At 40.4% G+C, this 12,006-nt stretch overlaps 1 protein-coding gene across 2 annotated transcripts in view; it reads right to left on the reverse strand.

The window, feature by feature from the left end:
* TCEANC2 (transcription elongation factor A N-terminal and central domain containing 2) overlaps positions 1–12,006 on the reverse strand; it is a 36,885-nt gene that overhangs the window by 24,520 nt on the left and 359 nt on the right. For both annotated transcript variants that reach the window (XM_082834528.1, XM_082834527.1), the window contains exon 2: positions 11,278–11,421. In XM_082834528.1, the coding sequence (XP_082690654.1) occupies positions 11,278–11,379 (102 nt within the window). In that variant the 5' untranslated portion in view covers positions 11,380–11,421. The remainder of the gene's footprint in view (positions 1–11,277; positions 11,422–12,006) is intronic.

Here is a 12,006-nt window from a genome sequence, read left to right on the forward strand (position 1 = left end):
CAGGAGATGTTTTTGTGGTTCCGCGGAGAGCTCCCATGGTTGAGATCTCACCTGCAGTTCCCACAACACTAGCAAGGCCTCTTCCAGCCAGCGGCTTACAGGTCCACCCTAAGTCTCCAGTTTCTGGCAACTGCTTCACCCACTCTCTCTGTAGGGGTCCCACTGCCCTTCCAAGGATCCTTGTGAACTGAGCTCCTTTAATTCAACTCCAGGCCAGTTAGCATTTTCTCCACTATGCCCACATCTTTGCCCTGAAAAACTCTGTGCATAACAGCTTTCCCACAGCAGCCACTTCTCCTTCTTGTGGCATCAGTTGCCACCCTGTTTTTAGACTTTCCCAGGCACAGGTCTGGTCTCTGTGTCCACCAACTCCAGGAACTGAGGTCACGTTCTCCAAGTGAAAATACCATAGCCCTCCCACTTTATCCAAAGGAATTCTATCTCCTCTCTTTCTTTACCTTCAACCTTCTTTTTTTTTTACCTTCAACTTTCTTTATTGCCTACGGTAGGTGATAGGTTCAGGATTCCAAAACTGGTCTTCATTATCTGCCTTCACAAGTTCTGTATAGATGGTCTAGAATAACATTTGGGAACACCATTTTATAGCTATTCCTTTGTTCTCAGCCTTTAGGAGCCCTAGCGAAAATTGAGACAGAGCCCTTTTTTATGATCTGTTACAATATAAAATAGTATTAGTGTTAAATGGTATGACAAATAAATCGATGAAGCCAGGTAAGGGATATTTTCAGTAGGAAGGTGTAAATATAATATTCTGCAGCTTGCTTTTTTCACTCAGTATAATTTCTTGATTTATCCATACTGATACGTATAAACCCAGTTGACCTATTTCAATAGTATTGAATATTATTCCATTATTTTTATATACAATGTCTTAGAATTTTAAAATCTAGTCCCCTAATGGATATTTAGGGACTTTTTCCCCCCTCACATTTTCCCTATTATAAACATTGCTTCAATGAACTCCTGCCTATTATACACTCATATGTCTTCCATCCTTTACTTTCAACTTTTTTCTGGGTCATTATGCTTTAATAGCCTATGGCTGCTTTACTTTGCTCCTCCTCCCCTATCCAATCTGAGAGTTTCTATCTTTTAATAGGCATGTTTAATCCATTTGCATTTATTATGATTACTGATACACTGGACATACTTTCTCTTTGCTTTTTTCTTCTTTTCTTATCTTTTATTTAACAGCCTGAGTTTTCTTTAATCTTGTTTTTTCTTTTATGGCTTGGAAGTTATACATTCTATTTCTATCATTTTAGTGTTTGCCCTTACAAGTTTTAAGATACTCAGTGAAATCTATACCAGTATCCTCCTCACAAGTCTCTACCTTCTGAAACGCTTATTAGAAATATACATGGTCTCTGCCTGTCCTTCAAGTCTCTTAACTTGTCATATTTCTATTTCTGTGGGATGCATTCTAAGTGATTTCCTCAGATCTAGCTTTCAATTCAGCATTTCTCTCCATAGCTATGACTTACCTACTTTTAACCTGTTCAATGTGTTTCTTTGTCAACAAATATGCTTTTTCATTGGACAAATTCTGTTTTTTTCTCTAAATCTGCCTGTTTTCTTTTCATACTATCCTATTCTTATCATTTCTATTACTTTCATTATCCTGTGAACATTTTAAACATATTTAAGGTCTCTTTCAGACTGTTATCTCTGCTTCTTGGAGTAGAAATTCTATTATTTACATCGGCCTGCTCATCCTCCCTCCTGGTAATTTATTTTATTGTAGAGTTTTGTAATTTTTGACCATGAATTCATCTTTAATGGAGACTGTTTTCCACAGGAGTCCTGTGTACTCTAGGTTGTGAAGTGTCTTAACAGGGAAATCTCACCTTTGCTTTTGCCAAGGCCTTTGGATTTCCCTGGTTCTGGGCCAGTTTTCATGTTACTTTTTCAGCTTTGCAGATAGCACGAAGTTAAAAATATATATACACACATAGTAATAAGTGTGAGGTTCTAATTTATTATGGTCAACTCTTTTTGAACTCAAACCCTGAGATGATACAATCTTTATGCTGATTCCTTGGACTGGTGGATGGAATTTTTCTAGTTCATTTTTCAAAAGCACAGTAGCCCTGTGTTGACTCCCAGCTTCATGTGGCCTGAAGCCTTATCTGCTGTCCCCATACTGGCCCTAAAACCCCAGCCCCTAAACACTGTACCTGGTTTGCATGGAACTATATACAAGCATACCCTGTTTTATTGCACTTCACTTTATTGTACTTTGCAGATACTGCATTTTTTTTTTTTAACAAATTGAAGGTTTGTGGCAACCCTGCAACGAGCAAGTCTACAGATGCTGTTTTTCCAACAGCATTTGCTCACTTTGTGTCTCTGTGTCACATTTTGGTCATTCCTGCAACATTTCAAACTTTTTCCATTATTATTATATTTGTTATGATCTGTGATCAGTGACCTTTGATGTTACTATTGTAATTGTTTTGGGGTGCCACAAACCATGCCCATACAAGACAGCAAACTTAACTGATAAATATTCTGACTGTTACACCAACCAGCCATTTCCCCATCTCTCTCCCTCTCCTTGGGCCTCCTTGTTCCCTGAGACACAACAATATTGAAATTAAGTCAATTAATAGCCCTACAATGGCCTCTAAATGTTTAAGTGAAAGGAAGAGAAACACGTCTCTCACTTTAAATCAAAAGCTAGAAATAATTAAGCTTAGTGAGGAAGGCATGTTGAAAGCCGAGACAGGCCAAAAGCTAGGCATCTTGCATCAAATAGTTAGCCAAGTCATAAATGCAAAGGAAAAGTTCCTGAAGGAAATTAAGAGTGCTACTCCAGTGAACACACAAATGATAAGAAAGCAAAACAGCCTTATTGCTTATATGAGAATGTTTTAGTGGTCTGCACAGATCAAACTAACTACATTCCCGGGGAGGGGGGGTGATGGTGTGATGAATTGGGAGATTGGGATTGACATATATACACTAATATGTATAAAATGGATAACTAATAAGAACCTGCTGTATAAAAAGATAAATAAAATAAAATTCAAAAAAAATAAAGAAGTATAATTGATATGTTAAGAGAGGAGAGAAATCAGAATCATAAAAAATCAAAAAAACTAACTACAACATTCCCTTAAGCCAAAGCCTAATCTAGAGCAAGGCCCTAACTCTCTTCAATTCTATGAAGGCTGAGAGAGGTGAGGAAACTGCAGAAGAAAAGTTTAAAGCTAGCAGGGGTTGGTTCATAAGGTTTACGGGAAGAAGCCGTCTCTATAACATACAAGTACAAGGAAGCAGCAAGTGCCTAAGTAAAAGCTGTAGCAAGTAATCCAGAAGATCCATCTAAGATAATCAATGAAGTTGGCTACACTAAACAACAGATTTTCAATGTAGACAAAACAGCCTCATATTGGAAGAAGATGACATCTCGGACTTGCATAGCTAGAGAGAAATCAATGCCTGGCTTCAAAGCTTCAAAGGACTGGCTGACGATCTTGTTAGGAGCTAATGCAGCTGGTGACTTGAAGTACAAGCCAATGTTCATTTGCCATTTTGAAAATCCTAGGGCCCTTAATAATTATGTGAAATCTACTCTGCCTGGGCTCTATAAATGTAACAACAAAGCCTAGATGACAGCAAATTTGTTTACAACATGATTTACTGAATATTTTAAGCCCCCTGTTGAGACCTATTACTCCGAAAAAAGATTCCTTTCGAAATATCACTGCTCATTGACAATACACCTGGTCACTCAAGAGCTCTGATGGAGATGTACAACGAGATTAATGTTGTTTTCATGCCTGTTAACACAACATCCATTCTGCTGCAAGGAGTAATTTTGACTCTCAAGTCCTAGAAACACATTTCTAGGATACATGTATCTAGAAATAGATTAGAAATACATTTCGTAAGGCTATAGCTGCCATAGATAGTTGAGTCCTCTGATGGAAAAGTAAATTGAAAATCTTCTGGAAAGAATTCACCATTCTAGATGCAATTAAGAACATTCATGATTCACAAGAAGTCAAAATATCAACATTAACTGGAGTTTGTAAGAAGCTGATTCCAAACCTCATGGATGACTTTGAGGGGTTCTAGACTTCAGTGGAGGAATTAACAGTAGATGTGGTGGAAAGTGCAAGAGAACTAGAATTAGCAGTGGAGCCTAAGGATATGACTGAATTGCTGCAATCTCATGATTAAACTTTAATAGATAACGAGTTACTTCTTATGGATGAGCAGAGAAACAGGTTTCTTGAGATGGAATCTACTGCTGGTGAAGATGCTGTGAAGATTGTTGAAATGACAATGAAGGATTACATAAACTTAGTTGATAAAGGAGCAGCAGGGTTTGGTAGGATTGACTTCAATTTTGAAAGAAGTTCTACTGTGAGTAAAATGCTATCAAACAGCATTGCACGCTACAGAGAAATCATTCATGAAAGGGTCAATTGATGCGGCAAACTTCATTGTCTAAGAAAATGTCACAGCCACCCCTACCTTCAGCAACCACCACCCTCATCAGTCAGCAGCCATCAACATCGAGGCAAGACCTCCACCAGCAAAAAGATTCCAACTCGCTGAAGGCTCAGATAATGGTTAGCATTATTTAGCAATAATTATTTAGCAATTTTTTAATTAAGGTATGTACATTTTTTTAGACATAATGCTATTGTACACTTAACAGATTACAGTATAGCAGAAACGTAGCTTTTATATACATTGGGAACCAAAAACAAAATCGCATAATTGCAGTGGTCTAGAACAGAACCCACAATATCTCCAAGGTATGCCTGTTACGTTCAGCTCTGGGTTTGGATTTCCTCTTTCTTCCTGGCACCTGAGTGTTTCTCTTTCTTCTTTTCAAGCTCAGTTCTGTATTGGAGACTTTTTTTTTTTTTTCATTTTTGGCCACACCATGCGGCAAGCAGGATCTTAGTTCCCCGACCAGGGATGGAACCCACGCCCTCTGTAGCGGAAGAGCAGACTCTTAACTGCTGGACTGCCAGGGAAGTCCCCGTACAGGAGACTTTTTATCGAGCATTTCTACATGGCTGGAATGAGGTTGGGGTTTTCATATCCGATCATTCCAGCATATGGAACTACAGAAGCCTAAGCTCTTTAGTATGGCATAAAAGGTCTTAACAAACATGACTTGGCTCCTGACATCCTTTTCATCCTCACCGTTGGCTCAACATACGTCAAATTATTTGAAGCTGCCTAAACAACCACAGTATTTCACATCCTCTGCCTGGGATGCTCTTTCTCTGCCTGAACCACATGATAACACCTACTTATTTTGAAAGACTCTTCAAGAGTCACCTCCTGTATGAAGCCTTGCTTGCCTCTCTCCAACCGCATCTGACCAAACTCCCTTTTGAGTTTGTAATCTGCACAGGCTTCAATTGCCCCATCTGTACTTTCTGCAAATAGTTATCTACAAGGCTGTCTTCTCCATTAGACTATGAACAACTTGAGGGCCAGAACAATTTCTTACCTGTCTCTCTATCCCCAGTGTGCAGTAGGTGTAATTGAACAAAGTTATATCTACCCTCAAGGACTAAGTACAGTACAGTCTTCAGATCTGAAATATTAGGGCAAAAATAGAAAAATATAGCAGCCTGTTCCAGAGAATTCCATATACATACAAAGAATGTTTCCCTATTTTTGTCCACATATGGGCCCCAAAATGGATACTGCAAGTTCTTATCTGAATTATTTAGAGGAAAAAGGGAAGTGGAAATAAAATATGAATGGGGAAGCTATAATGAGTAGTGGAATGGTTACTGCCAGAAAGAAAAGGTGCTCTCCAAAATACTATCTGGTCTTAACAGTTGTGGATAGCTGGAATATCAGGTTTGGTAACACCAATTAAGGAAAATGCTTCGCTCATAAGCAATAAAATGGGCACCATTCCACTGGTGGGGGCAGGGGACAACATATTGGCTAGTCAATCCTACAAAGGGAGTATAAAGATTTATAAAGCATTCTTAAGTGCAGAACCTAAAACAATTAGCATCTTTTCAGAATCTTTGCATTTAAAAAAATCTCCTAGTGCAACCAACAGAAGAAGTCACTTTCCCTTAGGGAGAAAGAAGAGATTAACCAAATTAACCTTTACTATTCAAATGTACACCACATGAGCTTATTGAGTGTCACTTTTATTGTATGTGATAAGGCTATGGCAAAATTACTTGTAATATGCTGATAACAGAAGTACAATGGTCCTAATATTCCAAGATTTTTATACCTCCTCTTCTGGCATTCAGAAACCTCCACTTTTTTTTAGTTCACAGACTGTGGAACCAGATTTTCTAGTTCAAATCCCAGTTCTGCCACTGAAAGCTTCGTAACTTTGGACAAGCTACTTAATCTCTCTGTGCCTTAGATTCTTCATCTGTAAAATATAAATGATAAAACCATACATTTCACAGAGCTATTATTAGAATTTAAAGAGTTAATATATGTAAAGCACTTAGCACAATGCCTGGCCCACAGAAATGGGCTCAATAAATGTAAGCTGGAATCATTATTACTATCATCATCATCATCATTCTCAGCTCTAGTTTTACTACACAGCCTCTTTTTTTCCATACAAGAAAAGAGGGAACTATTTATTAGCTTTTATTGTGTGCCAGGCACAATGCTTAGCCCTTTCAATATGCATTTATTTATTTAGCCCTCATAACAACCCTGCAGGTTAAATATTATTTCTGATGTTACTGATGAGGAAATTGAGGCTTGAATATTCAGCAGATTCTTGTCATTAAAACATGATAGTGGTGTGTGGGAATAGTCACTTGGCAGAACATGGACCTAGTTAACTCTCTAGAATTCATATTTAACTCAACTTGTTTTTAATTTGCCATTGTATACACAGGAAAGTAAGCATGTCTGCATGCATAAACGAAAGAGAACAGCAAGTACCACTTACTGAATGGTTATATGTCGCTACTTCCCTCTACCTAGCCAAATCTTTCCATCTCTTTAAGGTGCTCTGACCACTAAAACAGATGCTGAGCTCTTTCCTCTCTTAACTCTTTTTTTGGTCTGCGTTGGGTGTTTGTTGCTGCATGTGGGCTTTCTCTAGTTGCAGCAAGTGGGGGCTACTTTTTATCGCGGTACGCGGGCTTCTCATTGCGGTGGCTTCTCTTGTTGCGGAGCACTGGCTCTAGGCACGCAGGCTTCAGCAGTTGCAGCACACAGGCTCGGGAGTTGTGGCTCGCGGGCCCTAGAGCTCAGTAGTTGTGGTGCACGGGCTTAGTTGCTCCGCGGCATGTGGGGTCTTCCCGGACCAGGGCTCGAACCCGTGTCCCCTGTATTGGCAGGTGGGTTCTTTTTCTTTTTAAGGCTCATACTTTTATCTTAAATTTCTCTTATGTTCCCTAAAGTACCTAGCACAGTACTGAGCATAAAGCTGTTTCACAGTAACACTGGTGGAGTAGCTTACTATCCAGACCCAGCAAGGGCATCCCCAAATAATGATTATTGTTTATTCAATAAATTTTTACATACAATGTAGCAGGCACTGTGTTAGGTCTTAAAGCAGAATCAGAACATAAGAGACTGCAGTCCCAGTCCTAACAGTTCATAATAGATTGGGGAAACTACAGGTAATCAGATAATTACAATACAGTAAGGTAAGTGCTACAACAGATATTTGAACCAAGTGCCAAGAGAGTATCGAAGAGGGAAAGATTAATTCCCCACAAAGGACCCAGGAAGCATTTCATCATTCACTTATTTAACAAATATTTATTGACCACTTAGTATGTGCCAAGCACTGTGACAGGTCCAAGGATGGAGAGGTAAATGAAATGCCCAAGGTCCCTGTACTCATGAAACACTCTAAGATTCACTTGAGCGGGATGACAAATGGGTAGGAATTCACTCTGTAAAAGATGCAGGAAAGGGGACCAACATCAAGTCAAAGCCCTGGAGACATGAAAGAGAATAGCTTAGATAGAGAAGAGCAGGAAATGGGGTGTGGCTGGAATGCATTCCCGTGAACAGGGAGCTGTAAGAGATGAGGTGAGATGGCACCTCAGACAGAACAATAGAAAGGGTCTCACATGCCATGCCAAGGCTTTTAGAGTTTAATTCATTTGGTCATTCAGCATGCCGCAGGGTGCAGCCAAAAACCAAAACCAAAAAACTAACCATTTCGTCATTCAGAAAAATGAACCATGGTCTTCTATATGCCAAGCCCCATGCCAGCTACTGGGGCCACAAAACCAATAAGACATAGTCTTTCAAGAAGCTGAGAGTGTAGCGGGACACAGGCATGTAAAGAAACACTTATTATATAGCACAAGTAAGTGCGATGGTAGAGGCATGTTAAGATATAGGGATGGCTTAGAGAAGGGAGAGATTAGATTGGCTCTGTATCTGGGGGACAGAGGGTGGTTAGCAAAGACCTTATAGCAGAGGAAACTCTTGACTAGGTCATGCAAACAAAGGATTTCATAAAGTAGCTGATAACAGCAAACACTTACATAGTATTTAGTATGTGCCAGGCTCTGTTCCAAGCACTTTACATACATCGACTCACTCAAACTTCATAACTACCTTATAAAATAGATATTATTATTAATCCCATTTTATAGATGAGGAAAGACACAGAGAGGTTAACTTGTCCAAGGTCACACAGGTAGTTTAAGTGGCAGAGCCAGGATTTTAACACAGGTAGTTTGGCTCGAGTCTGTGTTCTTAATTACTATACTATATTGCCTCCAAGACAAGAGAAAAAAGCCGTTCAAGGCAAACAGGACAGCATAAGCAAAGGTACAGAGGTATGACAGAACACAACATCTTTGGGAAATTGTGAGTGGTTGACACTGGATGGAATGTAAATAAGAAGAGCAGCAGGGCAAGCAGGTACCAGGTCACAAGAGGGCCTTGGGTACCACGTAAAGAAATGTCTTTATCAAAAGGTAATTTGAAACCACTAAGGGAAGTGGTTTCCTCAGGCAGGGAGGTGACCTGAGTAGATTTTCTTTTTTTTTTTAAAGACTTATTTCTCTGGCGTAAGTGTGGAGGCTGGAATGACAGGGGATGCCAAGGGCACAGAGACAAGTTAACAGACCATGGCACTGGTCTAAATTCAACAAGATTTTTTTAAAAAATAAATTTACTTATTTATTTTTGGCTGAGTTGGGTCTTTGTTGCTGCACAAGGGCTTCCTCTAGTTGAGGCAAGCGGGGGCTACTCTTGGTTGCGGTGCATGGGCTGCTCATTGCTGTGGTTTCTCTTGTTGCGGATCACAGGCTCTAAGTGTGCAGGCTTCAGTAGTTGTGGCCCGCAGGCTCTAGAGCGCAGGCTCAGTAGTTGTGGCGCACAGGCTTAGTTGCTCCGCAACATGAGGGACCTTCCCGGACCAGGGCTCGAACCCATGTCCCCTGCACTGGCAGGCGCATTCTTAACCACTGCGCCACCAGGGAAGCCCTCAACAAGATTTTGAATTTAAAGTGGGAGATGTTAAGGGCAAAAAGGATTTTTAGGAGACAGAATTGAAAACTAGATATAAGAGAGAAGAATTAAGGATCGTTTCTAAGTTTCTAGTCCCAGTTTCTTGGTATATGGATATAAAATAAATACAGGAGAATAAAAAACAGGTTTGGAAGAAAAACTATTGCATTTAAAGAGAATGTTATTCCATATGCCTATTGTTTATTCTAATTCCATAATCTTCACTTGGCTCATTCTCATCATCACACACAGTGATTCTCAACTGGGGCCCACGTGGGGACACAAAGGGCAGAAGGGTCAGGTGAAGGTATATTAGAATCTGGGTATTTGTATGTGAGTATACATGTAGTTCAATTACTACCATCCTCTTTTTCTTCCAGACAGTCTGATATCACAATCCTGCCCACCACCATCCCTCACTGAGAATCACTACTGTGTACAGTTATCCATGGATACCCTGACAAACAGTTGAAAACCTTGAATGTGTTCCAGGAAGTCACAAAACTGCAAAACTAGGAGAGATTTTAAAGACCATCTAGAGCTCAGTAGGTCTCAACCAAGGGGTACTTGTAAATATGTAGGGCATTTTTGGTCATCACAATGGGACATTGCTACTGACATTTACTGTCTGAGTGCCAGGGATGTTAAATTTTGTGCAACTCACAGGACAGTTCCAAATGATAAACAATTATCTTGCCCCAAAGGACAACAGTGTTCCTTTGAAGAAACATTGTTATAGGTCAAACACTACATTTTCTAGATGAGGACAAAGTGAGATCCCAGAGAAGGAAATGACTTACTAAAGATCACACAGCTGCACAGTAGGGCCTAGAACCCAGGGCTTTTGTTTATACTCCCCTTTACTGCTTTCTAATCTGGATCGGTAAGCCTGTGACACATCTAGAAGAGAAATCCAACTGAGTATATCAGTCAAGTACTCAGGAGGCCACCTTGTTATCACAGCCCTTTGTACATTTTCTCTAGCCCCAGATCTCACTCTCACCTTCAGAGATCTAGTCTAGAGGTGCAAGTTTGGCAGTCAGCAGCATGGGAAGCCTTAAGATGAATAAGATCACCCTGGCCAAACACATAAAATGTGACAAAGCTCTGGGAGCACAAACATTAGTAGTCTAGTTGAGAAAATAGGAAGCAATAAAGGGAACCGAAAAGAAAAAGTCAGTAATGTAGGAGGAGAGGTTCAAGAAGACAAAGGGAACTAATTACAAACGGTTTTTTGTTTGTTTTTAGTGAAGTAATAATTACCACTAATTGGGTACTTATAGCCATTGATTCAGTGTTGGTTGTCTATCCTGTATCTATTCCTTGTTTCTTCCTTGCTAACAGAAATCAGACAGTTTGAGGTTGCAAAGAGTCTATTTTAACAGTCTCTCTTCCAATCTCAGCTGTCGCTGTAAAGGCCACGTGATACGGTTCTGGTCAATAGGATATGAGGGTATGGTGTCATCACCCAATCTTACTGAGTTTGTACAGGGAACACAAAATCATATTTGGTACTTTAACATTCCATTTAATAGACAAGAAAATTTTGCCAAAGAATAACTTAGGGGGCTTATGCTACCAGCTAGCAAAACATACCACAAAGCCAAAGTAATTAGAAGAGTTTAACGTTGTGCAGGAATTGATAAACAGGGTATGATGGAAACAAACCTGGAGCGGTCAGGAACACTCTGGGGAGGACGCACAGAAATAGGTAATTCATAGGTCTTCCATAGTAGAATTCCTCCAGACCTCCTGCTATCACAGTCCTTTGCACATTTTCTCCACTCCCAGATCCCCTCTCACCTTCAGAGATTCAATCGTGGCCTGCTTGTAAATCTTTCCTCCAGGAGCTTTCTTCTGAGGACTATTCTGGATTCTGGGTGTTCGAAGGACGAATTTATCCATTGCTAGGGGACTCCAACTACCTTCACGTGTTTGCACCGTGTTCTGCTCAAGAAAGAGGGCAGGTTCTAAAACGTCATCAAAGCTTCTGTGATGTGTGTTCCCTAAAGTGACACAATTGGGTTCTACACACTCTGGAAGCATTCCTGAATTATTAGGACTCTTGGGTGAAATTCACAGGAAGATTTCCTCCTGAAAAAGAAACATCTTCCTAAAAACTGAAAACTGTATACAATGATGGGTCTACTTCCTGAATTAGGAGGTGTCTAGCTTTCAGAAGTGCACACTGTAGAGGGGCTTCCAATACTGGGCCAGGCGTTGAACCTGGTGACTTCTAAAGCCTCTTCCAACTTAGGTTGGGTTGTGGCAGGGTTAGAGTTCCCCCGGGTTCAATGAAGCTGTCTTAATTACCGCACCATAGCCACAACCCCAAGGGTTCCCCTAGTAACCAATAACCAACAACCTCCTCCAGATCTCAGCATGGTCCTCTCAGCAACCAGTCATCTCCAGGAACTACTCCGTGGTCAAAGGACCCTAACCACGACTGTCCTGCTCTGATCCCAGAGCAAAGGGAACCACCACCTTCCTCTGCCCTCAGCACTCAGGAGCCCAGGAAGGGGAAGCCTAACA

Source organism: Leucopleurus acutus (genome assembly GCF_964270905.1).
Source record: "Leucopleurus acutus genome assembly, chromosome: 2".
NCBI classification, from domain to species: domain Eukaryota; kingdom Metazoa; phylum Chordata; class Mammalia; order Artiodactyla; family Delphinidae; genus Leucopleurus; species Leucopleurus acutus.